Source organism: Dipodomys merriami, unplaced genomic scaffold (genome assembly GCF_024711535.1).
Source record: "Dipodomys merriami isolate MVZ:Mamm:240054 unplaced genomic scaffold, mDipMer1.0.p SCAF_4, whole genome shotgun sequence".
In the NCBI taxonomy this organism is placed as follows: Eukaryota; Metazoa; Chordata; class Mammalia; order Rodentia; family Heteromyidae; genus Dipodomys; species Dipodomys merriami.
The window spans coordinates 62,887,864-62,909,784 of NW_027205603.1; the positions used below are offsets into that span (position 1 = coordinate 62,887,864).

At 36.7% G+C, this 21,921-nt stretch overlaps 1 protein-coding gene across 3 annotated transcripts in view; it reads left to right on the forward strand.

Moving 5' to 3' along the window:
* Positions 1-21,921, forward strand: part of Mtdh (metadherin) — a 60,586-nt gene that overhangs the window by 23,530 nt on the left and 15,135 nt on the right. The window contains exons 3-8 of one of the 3 annotated variants that reach the window (XM_069991111.1): positions 3,772-3,856; positions 4,949-5,125; positions 6,488-6,553; positions 8,882-9,118; positions 12,504-12,593; positions 15,837-15,935. In XM_069991111.1, coding sequence (XP_069847212.1) covers positions 3,772-3,856; positions 4,949-5,125; positions 6,488-6,553; positions 8,882-9,118; positions 12,504-12,593; positions 15,837-15,935 — 754 coding nt within the window. The remainder of the gene's footprint in view (positions 1-3,771; positions 3,857-4,948; positions 5,126-6,487; positions 6,554-8,881; positions 9,119-12,503; positions 12,594-15,836; positions 15,936-21,921) is intronic. The other 2 variants (XM_069991112.1, XM_069991113.1) reach the window with 2 other exon arrangements.

Below are 21,921 nucleotides of genomic sequence, written 5' to 3' on the forward strand. Positions count from 1 at the left end.
TATTCTGACTGGGTATCAAACCATATGAGATCTCATTGTGGTTTTTGCTTGCATTTCCCTACTGATTAGGGATCTTAAGTATTTAAATACTTGTTAGCTATTTCTATATCTACTTTTGAAAAATGTATACTCATCATTTACCTTGTTTGCTTGTTTTTTGTTTTTTTGTTTGTTTTTGGTCAATCGTGGAGCTTGAACTCTGGGCCTGGGCACTGTTCCTCAGCTCTTCAGCTTAAGGCATGCGCTTTACCACTTGAGCCACAGCACCACTTCCGGTTTTCTGATGGTTAATTGGGGATAAGAGTGTCATTGACTTTCCTTTCCTTCCCAGGCTGGGTTTGAACCACAATCCTCAGATATCAGCCTCCTGAATAGCTAGGATATACAGATGGGAGCCACTGGCACCTGGCATCATTTACCATTTTTTTAATCTGCTTATTTGGGAATTTTGTTCAGTTGTCTGGAGGATGTTATATTTGTTTTTAGTCCACCTAGCTCCATGGCAGAGTCTGACAATAAATAAGGGAAACAAGAAAGCCAGAACTTTGTGAAAGTCCTGATTGATGGCAAGTTTTTCATAGCCTATTATCTTACTAAGTCTCCATTATATAAGCTTTTTTAATAGAAACTTTTAAATAAAGATAAATATAGTAAATATAAATAGTACTTTAGGCTTATTCAAGGTAATTTTCTTTTTTTATAGATGTTTCCTAAGAAATCTGAATGTATTTGAATTCAAATGTAATTCTTTTTTTTCAGTTCCCCTGTTTGAAACATCTTATTTGTATCTAGTGCTTTGTAGTGAGCAATCTCATTTATTCTTTCTTTTTTAAGATAAGGTCTCAATATGTAGCCCAAAGCAACCTAAACTGAAAACCTGCTCCATATTCAGTGCTGGTATTATAGGTATATCATATGGAGGGATGAGTAACTTTGTCCAAAAAGAAATGTATTCACAGGGACTGGGAAGGTGGCTCAGTGGTAGAGCGCTTGCCTTGCATGCATGAGGCCCTGGGTTCGATTCCTCAGCTCCACATAAGCAAAAACAAAAAAGCTGGAAGTAGCACTGTGGCTCAAGTGGAAGAGCTCTAGCCTTGAGCTGAAGAACTGAGGAACAACGCCCAGGCCCAGAGTTCAGGCCCCACGACCGGACCCAAAAAAAAAAAAAAAAGAAATGTATTCACTTGTTTGATTTATGTAACTGTAATCCCTCTGCATATCACCTTTATAATAACAATACAAATTTACAAATTAAAAACTTATGTGAAGTTAGTAGGAATTTGTCCTCTGACAGTTGGAGAAAAAGACTTTTTTATTTAGCCCAAAGGTACATAGCCAGTGCATTATTAAGTTTATATTTAGAGTTAACATGTAGAGAGACGTAGTAGTAAAGTATTTGGTAGATTAGGGTCTAGAGGTAGAACTGGATCTTTAGTCCTGATTTTACCAATTTACAACCCTTAATGTTTTACTACTTAATATTTCTATATATCAGTTCCCTTACCTATAAAATGAGGATACTTACTATAGTTCCTGTTGACCTATATTGTCCAATTTGCAGCCCTTTGCCACATATGTAGATATTGAATACTTGAACTGTTGCTTATCTAAATTGAGACCAGTGTTAAGTATAAAATATGTATTCGATTTCAGACTATCAGCCAGGTGCACAGTGTTGTGGTCTAAGACTTAATTTACCTTTCTTTTTCATACTATGTGTGTACACATGTGAGGTGTGAACCTCCAACGTTCAGCTTATTTGCTTGATTAATAGTTTTAAAAGTACTGATTTCATGTTAAAATGTTAGTATTTTAGGTTTAATAAAGTTAACATAACCATATTATTAAAGTTAATGTCATCTATTTTAACTTATAAAAGTGTATCTTCTGCCGGGCGCCGGTGGCTCATGCCTGTAATCCTAGCTACTCAGGAGGCTGAGATCTGAGGATCGCAGTTCAAAGCCAGCCCAGGCAGGAAAGTCTGTGAGACTCTTACCTCCAATAAACCACTAGAAAACGGGAAGTGGCGCTATGGCTCAAGCGGAAGAGCGCTTGCCTTGAGCTGAAGAGCGCAGGGACAGCGCCCAAGCCCAGAGTTCAAGCTCCACGACTGACAAAAAAAAAGTGTATCTTGTATAAAATATTTTACATTGTATATGTAGCTTACATTATATGTTTACTGACAGCTCTGCTAGAATAGCAAACTGGTTAAATCCAACCCAGATATGTGTGTGTGTGTGTGTGTGTGTGTGTGTGTGTGTGTGTGTGTGTGTGTGTGTGTGTGTGTGTGTGTGTGTGTGTGTGTGTGTGTGTGTGTGTGTGTGTGTGTGTGTGTGTGTGTGTGTGTGTGTGTGTGTGTGTGTGTGTGTGTGTACAGTTTTATTGGAACACGGTCCCATCCATTCCCTTATATCTGCTTTTGTGCTACAGAGTTGTATGTCTAGAGTTTAGTATAATGTAAATGCTTTGTAGAATGTTTTTATACTGTAGTACTTAGAAAATAATGACAAAAGTCTGTACATGTTCAGTACAGATGTTTTTTGGGGGGGCTGGGAAGGTGGCTCAGTGGTAGAGCGCTTGCCTTGCATGCCTGAGGCCCTGGTTTCGATTCCTCAGCACCACATAAGCAAAAAGAAAAAAGCTGGAAGTGGCGCTGTGGCTCAAGTGGTAGAGTGCTAGCCTGGAGCTGAAGAGCTGAGGGACAGCGCCCAGGCCCAGAGTTCAAGCCCCACGACCGGACCCAAAAAAAAAAAAAAAAAAAAGACTTTTTTTTTTTCCCTCAAACATTTTCTGAAATGAATCTATACATGGGAAATCTATAGATAGAGAGGGCTAACTACATTTGTAAGTTATTAATAAGAAAAGTACTAAGCTGTTATTTATTGATTATTCACACTGCCTTAACTGCTTTCTCCTAGAAAAGGCTTATAGTTTTATACAGAATACTTCTTTGACCTAAACTTACTTACAGTAATGTACAATAACAAGAATAGCCAATTCCAATAAATAGCTAAATAAGAAAGAAAGTGTGTTTATTAATGTTAATTCTCATCTGGAAGCAGTTGTCTAACTGCTTTAAGGAGTTGTTTTTTTTTTTGCAAGATTTTGAATGGAAAAGGAGTTAAAAACCTATTCCAAAATACTCATATTTCACTTTGTGTAGGTATTTTATCTTTATTAACTTGTTAAACGTCTATTCAACTTAGGGTTTTTTTCACATTGCTTAGAAATTGACAATCTATTACTTGCTTCATATAGTTGATCCATTTAATTTGTTATGCTTAGAGTTTATCAGCAATGTGTCCAAAAATCAGTATTCCATGCATAATTTTCCTTCTGTACACTGGCAGTGGGTTTTAGATTTACTGTTCTTGAAGACACTATGTTATGGCACTTAATTTGTACTATAGAGTAGGCATGTCTAAGAGCTCAGGTTTTGGATCCAGATGGACCTCGTTTCTAATTATAACTTAATTTACGAATTTAATGTCTACCAATATACCCTACATAAATTTAATAATCCTGTGTCCATTTTCTTATTTTTAAAATGAGGGTAATGCCTTCTTATGGTTTTTAATAAAAATGTAAAATACTTAGTAGATAGTAAACAATAAATTATAACCTTATATTTTTGTCCCTTATTACAGTTTTTAAAACCAAACTTATTGAAATCTTTTAGTTGTCAGCATCATACATTTTATTATATATTTTACTGACTCCTACCTTTTAAAAAGTAACAGAATAATAAGTAACATTCTATTTTACTTTCAGTCAAAGAAAAATAAGAAGAAAACAAAATCAGATGCTAAAGCAGTACAAAACAGTTCACGCCATGATGGAAAGGAAGTTGATGAAGGTATTTGAGCAAGGGAAAGAACTGTAGAAAAACTGTATATCTTTTTTTAAAACCAAGATGTGTTATGTTGAAGCTGCATTTGTTTCACTTAATCTTATTTCTAGCTCTTCTTTTTAATGACCATAGATTCTCAAATGTGACATTTTGAAAAAAATACTTTTATTATTTAAATTATTTAACAATCCGTAGTGCTTTTCCTAATGAGATTTAGGTTGACCTCAAAATTTTGAGCATTTGAACAGCTAATCATTTTATCTTAACAAAGAAAAGAAGCATGGTTTGAACTTTTCCCCATTGCCTAATTTATTTATTTACTTATTTATTTACTTTTTGTCCGCTTGTGGGGCCTGAACTCTGGGCCTGAGCAGTGTCCCTCAGCTCTTCAGCTCAAGGCTAGTGCCCTACCACTTGAGCCACAGCGCCACTTCCGGCTTTTTTCTTTTTGCTTATGTGGTGCTGAGGAATCAAACCCAGGGCCTCAGGCATGCAAGGCAAGTGCTCTACCACTGAGCCAACTTCCCAGCCCCCTAATTTATATATTTTATATATATATATCCCCAGAAAGGCTGTGTGCAAAAATTTCTTGTTGTTGTTGTGTGGTCTGAATTCCAGGCCTGAGTACTGTCCCTGAGCTCTTTTTGCTCATACTTTGAGCCACAGCTCCACTTCCAACTTTCTGGTGGTTAATTAGAAATAATGGACTTTCTTGCCTGGGCTAGCTTCAAACCATGTTCCTCAGATCTCCTTAGTGGCTAGGATTAGAGGTATGAGCCACCAGCACCCAGCTTTGCAAAATTCTTGAATAAGCCACTTATTACCCATTACCTAATAAGCCCATTTATTGGTAGTAATCTATAACAGTCTTCCTGTCACTTATACCTAACAAAATAAAAAGATAATGTAAGAATACAGTCTTAGGCTAGTTTAATGTAATTAACAGTCTTGGGGTTTTTGTTGTTGTTGTTGTTTGACGGGTTTTTTTTGCTTAGTATCTAAATCTAGTATATCTTGTGTGTCCCACCCCATTTTTTTCCCTCAAAATGATAGCTTTTTTTGTACTGAATAATTTTTTTTCTTCTCGGGCTGTATCAGGAGCCTGGGAAACTAAAATTAGTCACAGAGAGAAACGACAACAGCGTAAACGTGATAAGGTGCTGACTGATTCTGGTTCATTGGATTCAACTATCCCTGGGATAGAAAATACCATCACAGTTACCACCGAGCAACTTACAACTGCATCATTTCCTGTTGGTTCCAAGAAGAATAAAGGTATATTAGTGGAATATAAAAGTGGTACATCAAATAAAATTTCTTTAAATCAGATGTACAAAATACCATTATGTCCAGATCTGTTTCAAACTACTAAAATCATTGTGCTGATATACCCTTCTTTGTGAGAGTATTGTGAACCATATTGGTTTACCTAATAACCAACAATGTTGTTACATTCTTCTGAATGAATGGCTTTTTAAATTAAAATTTACCTTTCTACCTTGAGTCACATGAGAAAATGATGTTGCTTCTTTTCCTCATGTGCATTGCTTTGCCCCTACTCTCTTGCATTTCCATTTCTTACAGTGGATAGGACATTTATTAAGTGGAATCATTTATCACCATTCTGCATGTTGAGTGCTTTCATTCCAATATTAAAACAAGCATGTCTGGTTAGTGCAGGTTCTAACTGGATTTCCTATCACCTCAGCTGTAGGTATTTGAAAAAGCTAGACCAGAATTTGCAAGGTGATTAAGCTAAATTCTTCAAGAATTTAGATACCTAGGCTGTCCAGTATTGGTTGCTTCTTGGTAGCATTATGTCACCATCATTTTACCCTGAAGACACCAGCCTGCAAAGTAATACCGTTCAACCCGCTTCAGATGATTGGCTTTATTTATATTTCTTTGTCTTTTTGTTTATGATGTCATCTTTTATTTTTAGATAATATTTTTGCTTGATAACTTATTGGAATGTATTGCCATGGTACAGCAATGAGTTCTACTTACCCATTTTCTTTACCACATACTAGATATGCTTTAGCTTTGTTAGTGATCCTTTTTTCATGTGCATGCCTTCCTTGCTTACACAATTCTGTTTGATGCTAGGTTTGTTGGTGGTTTTTTTTTTTTAACTACATTGTGATCATTCTTTCTAGTTTTAGAAATGTACTATTTTTGTGCTAAAACATGTATTCTCACCTCTTGCCATATTTCCTAAGTTGAGCTGCCAAATACTGGCAAAAGTTCTTGAGTTGATATGTTTGCTTCCAGGATTGCTGAAAAAAACTGGTATTGAGAGGTGGCAAAGTTGAATCCAATTTCAGAGCCCAGTTAGTTTTCCTGCTCCTACCTTAAAGAATCTTAATAACCATTGCAGATTTAGCTAAGTGTTATTGCTACTTGGGCAATTTTCCAGGTCCTTTATTGGCCTTTTAGTATGGTAACTAGAGAACTCAGTTCCCCGTTAGACATGTGAACTGTGTTATAAAATTAACTTTTTTTCAGGGTCATAATTTGACACTTGAAGAATCAGTTTTTTATAAGTAATAAGCAAATAGCAATTTGTATGTTACTCCTAGTTTTATGTGTATCATAGCCTGTTTGATATTAAATAAATTTTATTTCTGTTTCAACCAGGTGATTCTCATCTAAATGTTCAAGTTAGCAACTTTAAGTCTGGAAAAGGAGATTCTACAATTCAGGGTGAGAGAAATTCTGTGTAACTAAATTGGAGACCTATCAATAAAAACTTACATACATGAATAATGTGAAAGGAAAGAAAAAGGCAAAAATTATTTTGATTGCTGCCAAGTGTGGGTGGCTCATGGACTGTAATCCTAGTTACTGAGGAAGCTGACATCTGAGGGTCACAATTCAAAGCCAGCCCAGGCAGGAACATCTATGAGACTCTTATCTCCAATTAACCACCAGAAAACCAGAAGTGGTGCTGTGGCTCAAGTGGTAGAGCACTCACCTTAAGTAGAAGAGCTGAGGGACAGCGCCCAGGGCCAGAGTTTAAGCCCCACAATCAACAACAACAACAAAAAATTAAAGTAATTAAAAGTAATTACTAAAATAATATGATTACCCTGGGTGCTGGTGGCTCATGCCTGTATTCCTAGCTACTCAGGAGGCTGAGATCTGAGGATCAAGGTTCAAAGCCAGCCTGGGCAGGAAAGACTGTGAGACTCCTATCGCTAATAAAGCACCAGAAAACCAGAAGTGGCGCTGTAGCTCAAGTGGTAGAGCACTCGCCTTGAGCTGAAGAGCTGAGGGACACAGCACTCAGGCCCAGAGTTCAAGCCCCATGACTGACAAAAAAAAATAATAATAATATGATTACATACTCTATGGAAAATAAAGAAAAAAATCCCACTTCTAATAGTTTTTGGTATGTGTAATACACACACACACACATAAATATACATATACGTTTAGTAATTTATATGCAATTTTTATTCTTGACTTGAACCACTTAAGCCAATAGAGAGGGGTCTTTATTGGACATGAATGTAATATGAACATATAAAAGACCTAACCATCATATACAAGAAAAAGCATTAGTTCTTGTAGTTTTTTTTGTTATGTTTTGTTTTGTTTTTTTGGGTCCAGTTGTGGGGCCTGAACTCTGGGCCTGGGCGCTGTCTCTCAGCTCTTGCGCTCAAGGCTAGTGTGCTACCACTTGAGCCACATTTGCCATTTCCAGCTTTTTCCTTTTTGCTTATGTGGTACTGAGGAATCAAACCCAGGGCCTCAGGCATGCAAGGCAAGCGCTCTACCATTGAGCACCTTCCCAGCCCAGTTCTTGTAGTTTCTTAATACTATTTCCTTGACAGTGTTAAATATTTAACAATAAACGGACTAATAATATAGTTTTCAGGTACTTCACAAAAATATATTTTGTTTCCTCATTTATGATAATAGCTTAAGTAGAGTTGTATACCTGACCTATAAACACAAGTGTTGTAGCAAAACATAAATTTAGAAATGAAAAAAAAGCACCTTATTTTAGGTTCCTCTTTATCACTGTCAGCTTCCTCTATAACCCTGGTCGTAATCCTTATTACATATCACAATTATCTAGGAAGCTTACACTCCTACACAGACACAAACAAAACATAACACACAAACATGTACTTATTTACAATCACTTGTGTGTAATTTGTATAGGAGTATATATACAGACATATGTTTATGAGGCCTGGGGCCCCATCTCAGATTTTAAATTGGTCTTGGTTAAGGCTGTCTAGTGTATTTTTAAGGAATTTCTTAATGGGCAACCAGGTTTTAGAATCACTGCTTTATATATAATATACACAAATGTTTAAGGAAAAAACATATAACTAAGTATAAGTCTTTATATTCTTCATGGGTGAGTTCTGAGTATCCTAGAATGTGGGCCATTTTCCTGTTTACTTTTTCATAATTCCTGTGAGCCAGTCATTCTGCTATTGAGAACATCTCTACTATATATAATTACATTCAGACCTCCTGTTAATTTTTAAGTTAATAGAGACCTTGCGGTAACCATACTGTTAAGTTCATTTTTTTAATGCTCAAACTATTTAAAAGAGAGTAAGGGAATGAAAATGATAAATATAAGCCAAGGCATTGCAGAGATTTAAAAATAACCCATTTTTGTTCCTGTGGATGTTTTGTGTGGTATCTTGGCATTTGTGTTGCTAGTTAAAAATTTACTTCCAAATAAAAATCCCATGATGCTATTTAAAAAAAAAAAAAACATTTTTAACAAGAAGTCATCTTTCTTGGTTTTGTTTGTTTGTTTGGTTGGTTGGTTTTTTTATCGGTCATGGGGCCTGAACTCTGGGCCTGGGCACCAGCCCTCAGCTCTTCAGCTCAAGACTAGCGTTCTACTGCTTGAGCCATAGAGCCACTTCCGGCTTTTTCTGCTTATGAGGTGCTGAGGAATCAAACCCAAGGCCTCCTGTATGCAAGGCAAGCACTCTACCACTGAGCCACCTTCCCAGCCCCATCTTTCTTGTTTTTAATCTTCATTTTCTTTTCTTTAAGTTTCTTCAGGATTGAATGAAAACCTTACTGTCGATGGAGGAGGTTGGAATGAAAAGCCTGTAAAACTCTCCTCACACATCAGTGCAGGTGAGGAGAAGTGGAATTCTGTTCCACCAGCTTCTGTAGGCAAGAGGAAAACGGAGCCACCTGCTTGGACTCAAGATACTGGTGATACTAATGCAAATGGAAAAGACTGGGGAAGGAATTGGAGTGACCGTTCAATATTTTCTGGCATTGGTAAGGACTGTTAGAACATATTTTATAAGTTCATTTTAAAGTGCTAATATGGTATATGTTGGATTTTTCAGGAATGAAAAGTAGTCATCAATAGAAAATTTGGTCCTTCTATACAGAAATATTGGTACTAACTATCTCAGTTCTTTGGATGAAGCGAAGTATGAGCTAAAATAATAAAGTTGATCACTTTTCTATGTTGGATGGATTTTTTATTATTTTACCAATTTTTACATGATAAGGGTGATGACTTTGAGAGAATCTTCGCATATCACATCAGTTAACTATATTTGTATATTTGTGTGTTCTTAGTGATATGAATGGTATGTTGAGAAGACTTGATTGATATCTGTAGTTCTGTTGAGTCTAAATGAAAATATTAAATGGAAGTACAGTTTAAAGTATCTGTTTATAGAGAGTTTTAGAACCCGTAATGCTTTTTTTGAAATTAAATTTTTCCCTGGATTTTTATTATAAGTACCATTAGTTGAGAAGCTTATTTCTCTTGAGGACCATTAGGCTAAAAACTAAATTTTTGGAGACAGATATAATTGAGTGAGTGTATGTTATGTATTGTGTGCTATAGTATAGAGAGGAAATCGTGTTATATATAGGAAACTGCAAAAAAAGGAAAAACGCACTATTACCATACATTCTAGTGACAGTTTTTTGTTTTTGTTTTTTGCTTAGTCTTTTTTTTCCTCCCTGTACATGGTTTTTGTTTTTGATGTAATTTGAATTTTATGTGTATTTGTGTGGTCCTTTTGCACACCTACTTGCAAAATTGTAAGAAACATTTTCTTTACTCTTTGTAAATATTTTTACTGAGTGGCTCTATGATTATATCATGTTAGTAACAGCATGTTACATTGAATACATTAGTTTAGGACTTCTTTGTTTAGGATGAATTCCTGAGAATAATTTTGGGTTAAAGGGCATATGAATGTTTATAGTGCTTCATTCAATATTGTTGAAAGTATTTTTTAAGACAGTTATTCCCAATATACTCTTAACATCAGTATAAATGCTTATTCATCATTTACTTAAAAGGTGGTATATACTTTTTTTTCTAATTTGATTAGCAAAAATAGATTATTTTGGGCTGGGAAGGTGGCTCAGTGGTAGAGCGCTTGCCTTGCATGCATGAGGTCCTGGGTTCGATTCCTCAGCACCACATAAGCAAAAAGAAAAAAAGCCGGAAGTGGCGCTGTGGCTCAAGTGGTAGAGCGCTAGCCTTGAGCTGAAGAGCTGAGGGACTGTGCCTAGGCCCAGAGTTCAGGCCCCACGACCGGACCCCCTCTCCCCCACAAAAAAAAGATTATTTTGGTTAACTTTCTTGAATCATTAATGAGGTTGGAGGTTTTTCTACAACTGTCTTATTTCTATTTCTTTTATGAATTCCCTCTTCATGTTCTTTGCCATTTCTCCTATGGTTTTTATTTTTAAAGTCAAACTACAATTTCTTACCCATTAAACATACAATTTTTTTCTATCGTGGTAAGGCAAATATTTTTTATAGCTTTTTTCTTTTAATTTGGGGAGTAATGCACACTAGAAGTTTATAGTTTGTAAACAGAAAATAATTCTCTTGGTTGTTCACACCCCATTACTTTTGTTTTGATGCCAGTCCTGGGGTTTGAACTCAAGACGTGAGCACTAAAACTGAGCTTTTTAGCTCAAGACTAGTGCTCTAGCACTTAAGCCACATTGCTCTACCTCTGGCTTTTTGGTGATTAATTGGAGATAAAAGTTTCACAGAGGAAGTGGCGCTGTAGCTCAAGTGGTAGAGCGCTTGCCTTGAGCTGAAGAGCTGAGGGACAGCGCCCAGGCCCAGAGTTCAAACCCCACGACCGACCAAAAAAAAAAAAGTTTCACAGACTTTTCTGCCCAGGCTGGCTTCAAACTATGATCCTCAGATCTCAGCCTCCTACATAGCTAGGATTACAGGTGTAGCCACCGGTGCCATTCCCCCATCCCCCTTTTTGTCAGTTCCCTCTCTCCCACTTCCTCACCCTTAGTTTTTGTGTGTGTGTTTGTTTTGGGATTTTTTTGTTTGTTTTTTTGGGATTTTTTGGCTTTTGGGCAGCTGTTTTTTTTTTTGTTTTTTTTTTGGATGGATTTTTGCCTGTCTTAGGGCTTGAACTCAAGGCCTAGGCGCTGTCCCTGAGCTTCTTTGTATTCAAGGCTAGTGCTCTACCACTTCAGCCACAACACCACTTCCAGCCTTTTTGAATAGTTTCATTGGAGATAAGAGTCTTACAGGGATTTTTCTACCCAGGCTGGCTTTAAACTGTGATTATCAGATCTCAGCCTCTAAGTAGCTAGGATTATAGGCATGAGCCACCAGCACCTAGGCTGCCCTTTTCTTGTTAAAAAGCTAACACTCTTAAGAACAAACTTCTGGCATTTACTAATAAGTTCTTAAGCTTGCTCTCTGTTCTCTCCTTCCAGTAAGATGTATATAAAGAATTGTGTGGAAATAGCAGAATTTGTTTGAAAGAGATGTTCTCTTTAATTTTCTATTCTCACTTTGAGTAGAGAAGAAACACAAGGTTTCTGTGCTAAAACATCCTTTTATAATAAATGAAATTGTTAGGTTTTTATGGAGTACTGTTTTAAACTATAACATTTTGGAATATTTTCAGTTTACCTGTAAGAGCCATGTACAGTTTCATAATTAAGACATAGATTAAGTGGTACTTGCTTAGTGTTACTATAGAAAAAATTAAACAGTAGATTAAGGTTCTTCCCTAGCTGAATTAGTACTGAAATAGAACTATATTAAGTTAGGCTTGCTGGAGGAGGGTGGTTGCCGCTGAGAGGAGACAGGTGATAATAATTACACAGGTATGTGCTTCTTAAAATACAGTCACATGTAGCATAATGATGGGGAATTGTTCTTTGAAAAAAAAGTTGCCAGATGATTTTGTCATTTTGTGACAGTATAGTGTGTACTTAAACTGCTATGATGATTCTGGTTGATAAACTCTATAGGACCACGTATATATCTGGTCTGTTGATCACAGTTTAATTTTGTGGTATATGAGTATACTCAAATAACTGTCTTAATATTGAGGTAATATGGTATATACTAAATAGAATGAGCATGTAATAGTTCAGAGAGACTTAATAAATATGATTGTCTGTTGGACATTAAGTTATTTAACCTGTATGAAGCTGATATTTTAAGTGACTGTCAGAAAACAAACTAGGCTCAGTGCCTGGCCCAACACAGTTGCTTAATTGGGATAGATGATAAGGTAGTTTGGTAGTTGTTCTCATTTCTAAAATTGCCTTTAAATATTGTTATCATAGTTTTAAATCTGTACATATCTTTCAGATTTTATTGCAAATTAAAGGTTCCAAGTGACGTTCTTTATTTTAACAGCTGCTTGGTCTAGTGTGGATAGGGGGATGAATACCTCTGAACAGAATTCTGCTTCTTTTGCATCTCTCACACTTAACTCTGCTGTTTCTGGTATGTGAAAAAACAGTCTTTCATTGAGTTAACAAAAAAAAAATTTGTGTAAATTAATTTTAGCACTTTTATTTGAAAAAAATCATCATCATCAAGTACTGCTATTAAAATAAATAGTAGGTAAAGTAGCAGAGTCCTAAAAAGAGTGGGGATGAAGAAAACCTAACTCTTCATGTGCAGGTGGCTTAATTCTTTTCTACAGAAGAGTAAGGAAGATTCTGTCATCTGACCTCACTAACAGTTTATTAGCACATAAACAAATACACTGAAAGTCCTTCTTTTAGATAAGGCACATAGTCTTACCATAGTTGTTGTTGTGATTTGGCATTTTATTCCTATTCGTTTTCATTCAGTATGAGTTTCTAGTAGGAATTTTAGGTGGTGCATCAGCAGCTCATGCCTGTAATCCTAGCTACTCAGGAAGCTGAATCTGAGGATTACTGTTCAAAGCCACCCTGGGCAGGAAAATATCTGAGTCTCTTATCTCCAATTAACCCCCAGAAAACTGGAAGTAGAACTGTGGCTCAGGTAGAGCACTAGCCTTGAGTGAAAAAGCGTGGGACAGCACCCAAGCCCTGAGTTCAAGCCCCACAACCAACCAAAAGAAAAAAAGTGCCACATTATCTAGAACACTAACATAGAACAGGACAGCAAATCTTCTCTGGAAAAGAAACATTGTAGGCTTTGTGGGCCATATGGTCTCTGTTGTAGTTCCTCAGTTTTGCCATAATAGGCAAGTTACCAGAGGAAATAGCAACAAGTAATTGTGACTGGTAATAGAATACTATTTTTCAGCCATCTAAAAACTATTCTTGGCTTTTGAGCATACAAAAATAGAGTGATTAGTTTGGCCCACCAGTTGCAGTTACTAAAACCTGGTCTTAAAGAGCACCTTTGAATTCCATGTTAGTTGCATGTTAATTGCTTCTCTTATTTGGTGATTTTGTATTACACAGATGTGTAATACCTTACCCTTCATATCTTCAAAGAAAACAGCATAAGTTACTGAAGTAATAATTAAAGGGTTATAGTTACGCTTTTAAACAGTATGCTATATATATATATATGTGTATGTGTATGTATATATATATACACACACACATATATCCCTATAAAAGTAGTATGTATATATACTATATACTAATACTAGTATATATGTATGTGTGTGTATATATAATATATGTATATATAATACTAGTAGTACTAGTATATACATATGCACACACATATAGTTTATATTATATATGGTAGTATATGTGTATATATACATACTAGTAATATATACTACTTTTATAGGGTTATTTTTATTTTAAATCCATATCAGGCAGTTACATTAGTGGAATTCTAGTAAAATCATCTACATCCAAGTGAAAATGTATAAATTAGTGAGGACTTTGAGAGGTAGAAATGATTGTATGTTGACCTTTTATGCTAACTAGGTCTCTTTCCTTCTTAACTATTTCTTTATATCAAAATCCAAAGTGAATATTAAAGTCAAGGATGAGCCAGACACATTGGCTCAGACCTATAACCCTAGTTATTCAAGAGGCTGAGATCTGAAAATTGCATTTGGAATCCAGTCTGGGCAGAAGAGTCTCAGATTTCTTTCTCCAATTAATGAGCAAAAAAACTAGAAGTAAAGGAGTGACTCCAGTGGCAGAGTACCAGCCTTGAGCAGAAAAGCCAAGCAAGAAAAGAGTTTAAGCCCCAGTATTGGTACAAAAAATTAAAAGTCAAGTATGGACTCTGATGCAAGTGGAAATTCTGATTCAGAAAGCATTTTATGTATATATTCATGCATGTCTGGTAGAGACCACAGTCATTTACATTCTAAAATGAATGGCCATAGGGCAGAGATTTCAATCTGGTATCTGTGAACTTACATGCCCTCCCAAAAAAATCTTTTTTTTTGTTTTTTTTTTTGGTCGGTTGTGGGGCCTGAACTCTGGGCCTAGGCTCTGTCCTTCAGCTCTTCAGCTCAAGGCTAGTGCTCTACCACTTGAGCCACAGCACCACTTCCGGCTTTTTCTGTTTATGCTGAGGAATTGAACCCAGGGCCTCATGCATGCAAGGCAAGCACTCTACCACTGAGCCATCTTCCCAGCCCTCCCCCAAAAATCTTTTAAAGTTTAGTTGGGTTACCACAGCTTTCATAGGTTCTTAAAGGACCTTGTAGCTTTTCTACTTCATCCCCTCTTCTTGTCCCCCCCCCCCCAAAAAAAAAAAAAAAAAAGCTTAGAAAATATTCTGTTCTCTTAAGCCTAATTCTCTAAAGCTCTAACAACCTTCTTGTCTCTTTGGCTCTTTCTCACTGTAATTATTCCTTTTACATTCCTTGCTCAGAAAGTTCAGGCTTATTTGAACAGACATTTTCTAGTTCTCTCTCATAGGCATACCCTCAAATATCCAGATTTTGTGTTGTATTACTTTTTATTTAGAAGAAAAAGCTAACTGGGTACTGGTGCTGGTGGCTCATGTCTATAATACTAACTACTTAGAAGGGTGAGATCTGAGGATCACAGTTCAAAGCCAGCCAGGACAGGAAAGTCCATGAGACTTTTTTTTTTTTTCCTGTCAGTCATGGAGCTTGAACTCGGCACCTGTGTGCTGTCCCTGATCTGTTTTGCTCAAGGTTAGCACTTTACCACTTTGAGCCACTACTGTGCTTCTGGTTTTCTGGTAGTTAATTAGAGTAAGAATCTCACAGACTGTTTCTCCAGCTGGCTTTGAACCATGATCTTCAGATCTCAGCTTCCTGAGTAGCTAGGATTACAGGCATGAGCCACTGGCACCTAGCTCTGTGAGACTTATATCCAGTTAATCACCAAAAAACTGGAAGTGGGAGCTGTGGCTCAAAGAGCACTAACCTTAATGGCGGGGAAGAAAACCTCAGGGACAGCACCCAGGCACTAAGCTCAAACCCCAAGACTGAGCAAAAAAAGAACAAAATCATTTTCTTATTTAAAAAATTTTTAGACAACTAGATTGAAGTATATATTACAAAAGATAAAATCTAATAGATTGGTACTAAGGGAAAATGTTTTTAATTAATAAACTAAATCTAGTCATATATCAGTTAATTTTAAAATTTTGCTTTTCCTTTTAACTCTAATGTCTGACCTTTTTCTTTTAGGAGAAATAAAAAATAAAATAAAATCTCCGTGTGCAAAGTATAGAACTATTGTAATGAAACATCATTAGGAAATTCCATTTTTAATTTTTTTGCATTCGTTTTTATTTAAGGGTCTACTGCTGAGCCAGTTTCTCAGTCTTCCACTTCTGATTATCAGTGGGATGTTAACCGTAATCAACCCTATATCGATGATGAATGGTCTGGGTTAAGTATGTCCTTTTAAAAATTATCAGTTATTTTCAGAATTTTCTTTTTAGCACCCTGAATTCATGCTTTATGTTTTACTTTTAATTCTGACTTACCACTTTTAGAGGTCATAGTAATATAATTTAATATCAAATGTACTACTTGAAATCTGATTAACTTAGAGAATTAAAATATTTCATAATGATTGAGGCAATATTTAAACATGGAGTTTTCTTATTGCTAATCTATAGTCTTTTTAGATCTTTTTGGTCTTTAGAATGTTGTGTCCCTTTAGTTGTGGTTTAAAAGAGGCAATAGTTATCCCGGAATGGCTTTGGATTTGTGAAGTGTTTATGTCTTGTGTTATTATACAGCCAACTTTGTTAGCCTTTGTTTCCAGTACAAGCATAAGGAAGGCTAAAGGCAAGAGTTATTTTTTAAAAAATAATAGGAGAGGCCGGACGCTGGTGGCTCACACCTGTAATCCTAGCTACTCAGGAGGCTGAGATCTGAGGATCGCGGTTCAAAGCCAGCCTGGGCAGGAGAGACTGTGAGACTCCTGTCTCCAATAAACCACCAGAAAACTGGAAGTGGCGCTGTAGCTCAAGTGGTAGAGTGCTCGCCTTGAGCTGAAGAGCTGAGGGACAGCACCCAGGCCCAGAGTTCAAGCCTCACGACCGACAAAAAAATATATATAATAATAATAATAGGAGAGGAAAAAGAATATGGTTTTTATCTTCAGAAAATTCACAACATTTTCATTTAAAAGTATGATTTTTTTTAACCCTCATAACCTCAAATTTCAGAATTTGTTCTTTTTACTATGTTCTTCTTTCTTCCCCTTCTTTCCTAATCATCAGGGCTTGAACTCAGGACCCTTGTACTTGCTGGATACTCTACTTACTGCTGAGCCATAGTTCCAGACCTTTTTGTGCTGATTATTTTGAAGAAAAAGTCTTGTTTCCTCCTCCACTACTCTGATCTGCCTGTTTGTAAAATTCTCATCAGAATTTGCAGACAGACATACCACTGTACCCAACTCTCCATTGAGAAGGTGTCTCATGAGCTTTTCTGTCTAGGCTGGCCTTGAACTACAGACCTCCCAGTCTCTGTGTCCCAAGTATTTTGGGATTATAAGTGTGAGCTATTTGCAGCCCACCCTATTTTCTCCTCTTATATTTTAGTATTTACATTACTACCTATGAGATTTCACAGCATTTTTATGTTTTGGTGTATCAGTTAAAAAATAAAGAAAAGGAAAAGTTCTCTTTTGAGTAGCCATAAGTAAAACATATTTTCTGACATGATTAAAAAAATAGTTTTTATTTGTCCAAGTAGATATTACTCACACAAACACACTTTCCAGATGAAGAAACTGAGACAAAGAATAACTAACTTAATTTTCACTGGGCCATACAGCTAGTTAAATGGAAGATATATTTAAACTTTGCTAGTTTGGTCTAGAGTTCTCATATTCTAACTTCCACATGGTATATACAGTGTTGGTGATGATAGCATTCATGAAGGCCAATTTGCAAATTAGTGGTTGAAGCACAGTTTTTAGAGGCTAAGGAAGACAAAGTTGGAATGGTAGATTATAGGCAAGGCTGTATTGTGAAATGCTTTTTTTTTTTCTTCTTTTTGATTGGGTCATGGGGCTTAAACTTTGGGTCTGGGGGCTGTCCCTCTTCAGCTCAAGGCTAGTACTCTACCACTTGAACCACAGTGCCACTTCCTGTTTTCTGGTGGTTTATTGGAGATAAGAGTCTCACAGACTTTCCTGCCTGGGTTGGCTTTGAAATGTGATCCTCATTTCTCAGCCTCTTAAGTAGCTAGGATTACAGGCATAAGCAACTGGTACCTGGCTTGTGAAATACTTTGAAGATTAATGATAGGTACTAGAGTACTTGTTTAGAAAGATCTGAGTTTTACACTATGTCATATGACTTGAACTCTTGTCACTGATAAGGAATCTAGATTAATCAAGCTGCAAAATGCAACAAGTAGCATAACTTCCCTTCCTCTATAAATTTTATGTTTTGTGTTACTGTTTTTAGTGGAGCTATTTTTTAGTGCCCAATAATTATTCTATATTGATAGAGAACATAACTTAATATTTAGTCCAAATATCATTTTACATTTATCATGTCATATGATTAACATGTTGTCTCTTAGGTTTAAGGTATAGATGTCTTTATGTGCCAGAAAGGCTCTTGAGTTTACCCAAATTAACCACCAAAAAGCTGGAGCAGTAAAAAGGCTAAGCCCTGAGTTCAACAAAAGCTAGGCCCTAAGTTCAAGCCTGAGAACCATGTAGAAGATATTTATAAGAGCTGGCACCGGTGGCTCACACCTGTAATCCTAGCTACTCAGGAGGCTGAAATCTGAAAGATCACAGTTCAAAGCCAGCCCGGGCAGGAAAGTCCATAAGATTCTTAGTTCCAGTTAAGCACCAGAAAGCCAGAAGTGGCACTGTGGCTCAAGTAGTAGAGTGCTAGCCTTGAGCTGAAGAGCTTGAGAGACAGCACCCAGGCCCAGAGTTCAAGCCCCAGTGACCGACCAAAAGAAAAGATATTTATAAAAATCTGTCTTCTATTAATATTCTTAAGGAATTAAACTATTGGTGACAGTTATTCATCAAAGTTTAGGGCCATCTAAGCCTTTTAAATAATCCTTTCACTAAATCACTAGATTTTTATCCCTGACACCCACCTCCATCATTAAGAAAATGGGCGTATGTGAATTATTCTGCCTGTTTGCCTACTTTTTTTCCTACTTGATAGTTTCTTTCTTGGCAAACAGTCTTAAAGACATGGCTAATGAACAGCAATTTTTCAAGTCTGAGTGTGTTATCTGTAAGCTTTAAACCTTACAATGACATCTCTGGCATTTGAATATCCTAACAGTTCTGTTAATGAATGCTTGATCTGAGTTATTTGCTCCAAACATCTTCTTGATAACTTTGTACTTACAAAAATGATTTTCCTATTCATCAAATGTATCTTATTGATGCACATAAATGGTTTTAAAATATACTTCATGAGCACTGGAGGCTTATGCCTATAATCCCAGCTACTCAGGAGGCTAAAATCTGAGGATCACGGTTCAAAGCTAGGCTGGGCAGGAAAGTCTGTGAGACTTTTTTATATATTTTGTGTGTGTGTGTGTGTGTGTGTGTGTGTGTGTGTGTGTATGTGTGTGTGTGTGAAAATACTGTACAGAGGGGTTACAGTTATATGGGAAAGATAATGAGTACATTTCTTATCAAGCATTGTAGCCTCTTCCTTTGTTTCCCCTTCCCATCCCTTCCCATCCTCCCCCCACCCACCCCCACCCAATCCTGTCCTCGAGACTCTTATCTCCAGTAAACCACCAGAAAACCGGAAGTGATGCTGTGGCTCAAGTGGTAGAAGCTCTAGCCTTAAGCTGAAGAGCTGAGGGACAGTGCCCAGACCCAGAGTTCGTCCCACAACTGACCAAAATAATAATAATAATAATAAAGCTAGGCTGGGCAGGAAAGCCCGTGAAATTCTTATTTCTAATAAACCACCAAAAAAACTGAAAGTGGTACTGTGGCGCAAGTGGTAGAGTGCTAACCTTGAGCTGAAGAGCTGAGGGAAAGCACCTAGGCCAGAGTTCAAGCCCACAACAACAACCAAAAAAAAAAAAAAAAAAAAAAAAAATATATATATATATATATATATATATATATATATCCTTCATGATGATAAAAACAATATTATTGAGCATTTATTGCATTGCTTTGAACTGTTTACATATATTTTTTGTTTGTTTGTTTTTTGTTTTTGCCAGTCATAGGGCCTGAACTCTAGGCCTGGGCACTGTCCCTGAGCTCTTCTGCTCAAGGCTAGCACTTTACCACTTGAGCTACAGTGCCATTTCCAGCTTTTTCTGCTTATGTGGTGCTGAGGAATCGAACCCAGGGCCTCATGCATGCAAGGCAAGCACTCTAACCACTGAGCCACCTTCCCAGCCCCTGTTTACATATATTTTATATTATCCTCTCAGCATTCCGTGAAGTTGGTATGTAACCAATTAAGATTAAGAAACATAAGCAAATCACAATGTCAGTAAGTTGTAGAGAACTGTGCATATGTTCATTTGTTGACTGTAACACCTATGCTTTGAACTTTTGTGTTAATACTGTTAAAACTATTTTTGAATGCCTGTCATGGTACTGAATTCATAAATATATGGACTTTTTGGGGACACTTCTCACAGTCACTTTTTCCCTATTTTCCCTCACGGAACTGTAAACTTTATTTTGTTTTCTTTTGTTTTTGTTGGTAGTGGTGTTTGAAATCAGGGCCTGGACATTGTTCCTGAGCTTTATTTTTCAAGGTTAGCACTCTACAACTTTGAGCTACAGCTCCACTTCCAGTTTTCTAGGGGTTAATTGGAGAGAAGAGTCTTACGGACTTTCCTGCCCAGACTGGCTTTGAACCATGATTCTCAGATCTCAGCCTCCTGAGTAACTAGGATTACAGGCATGAGCCACCAGCACCTAATGGCTCTCCATGTCCTATGCTGGTTTAGCTCCTCCTCTCTTATTTCTCAATCCCTGTGATGGAATCTATTACTCTTTTCTTGTTTGTTGTGCTTACATCTACATCCTTCCATCCCTGAATAGACAGAGTGTGAGCCAGCTGTCTCTGGGGATGGATTCTATTTCACTTGGTTTTAGAAGTTACTTAGTTCCAGTTCTACTGTATAGTAAATTATTAACTAAAATACTTAATTAGTGAGTAAATAAAATTCCTGTAATCCACAAAGATATACTTATTTTTAATGTATCTGTTTCTTTCTCACACAAACTTGGGGGTCTCATGCTGTGTGATGTGGGTTTTTGGTTTTGGGTGGAGTTTTTTTGGTGGGAGGAGAATTTTGTAAGTATGTATTAAAGAATTTAGTATTTGGAGCTAGTAGGAAATGTTTTTATTTTATTTTTCCATTGAGCAATGTTAGGAGAGGTTGTCAGTAGTGAAATTACAGAAGTGTATTCTATGTACACAGGAAAAGAATATAATGAAACTTACTGGGGCTGGGAAGGTGACTCAGTGGTAGAGTGCTTGCCTTGCATGCATGAGGCCCTGGGTTGGATTCCTCAGCACCACATAAGCAAAAAAGAACAAAGCCGGAAGTAGTGCTGTGGCTCAAGTGGTAGAGTGCTAGCCTTGAGCTGAAGAGCTGAGGGACAGCGCCCAGGCCCAGAGTTCAGGCCCCATGACCAGAAAAAAAAGAAAAACCTACTAAAAGCTTTTAAAAAATAGTCATACAAGCCAGACATTGGTGGCTTGTGCCTGTAATCCTCTGCTGAGAGGCTGAGATCTGAAAATTGCAACTGAAAAACAGCCGGCAGGAAAGTCGGTGAGACTCAACAACTAGAAAACCGGAAGTAGCACTGTGCCTCAAAGTGACTAAGAGCACTAGCATAGAACAAAAGAGCTAAGACAGCCCCCAGTCCCTGAGTTCAAATCTCACAACCAACCAAAAAAAAAAAAAAGTGCCTTCTATAGTGAAGGAAATGGATTTGGAAATCTAGAATAAAACTGATTTTGTGTCTGTGATAATTGAAGCCCTCAAAGCAACTCAGATACTTTTGGAGATAATCAGATAAAAGGGGTATGGAGTAATCTGAGGAAAAGAAGTTGCATATTCTATCATGAGTTGGTAAATTTGAAGAACACTTTAGGATGGAAAGATGTGTATATAAATGATAGTAGGTAGAGTGTAATTTTAGCTACTGAAAATTCTGTCCTAGAAACAATTACATTATGTGATGGTCAGGCCACATTAAAGATAGATATGAGTAAGGGTGAAGATTCAGGAAGCCAGTAGAGAAATAAAGAGAATAAAATTAAATGGCTAATTAGTATGTTCACTGGACTATCTAGAAAGTATTTAATATGTACCTAGAAAAGTTTTGGTAAAGATGGTACCGTCATTTACTGGCTTATTGTTATATTGTTTTGTTTTTCTAGCTCTTAA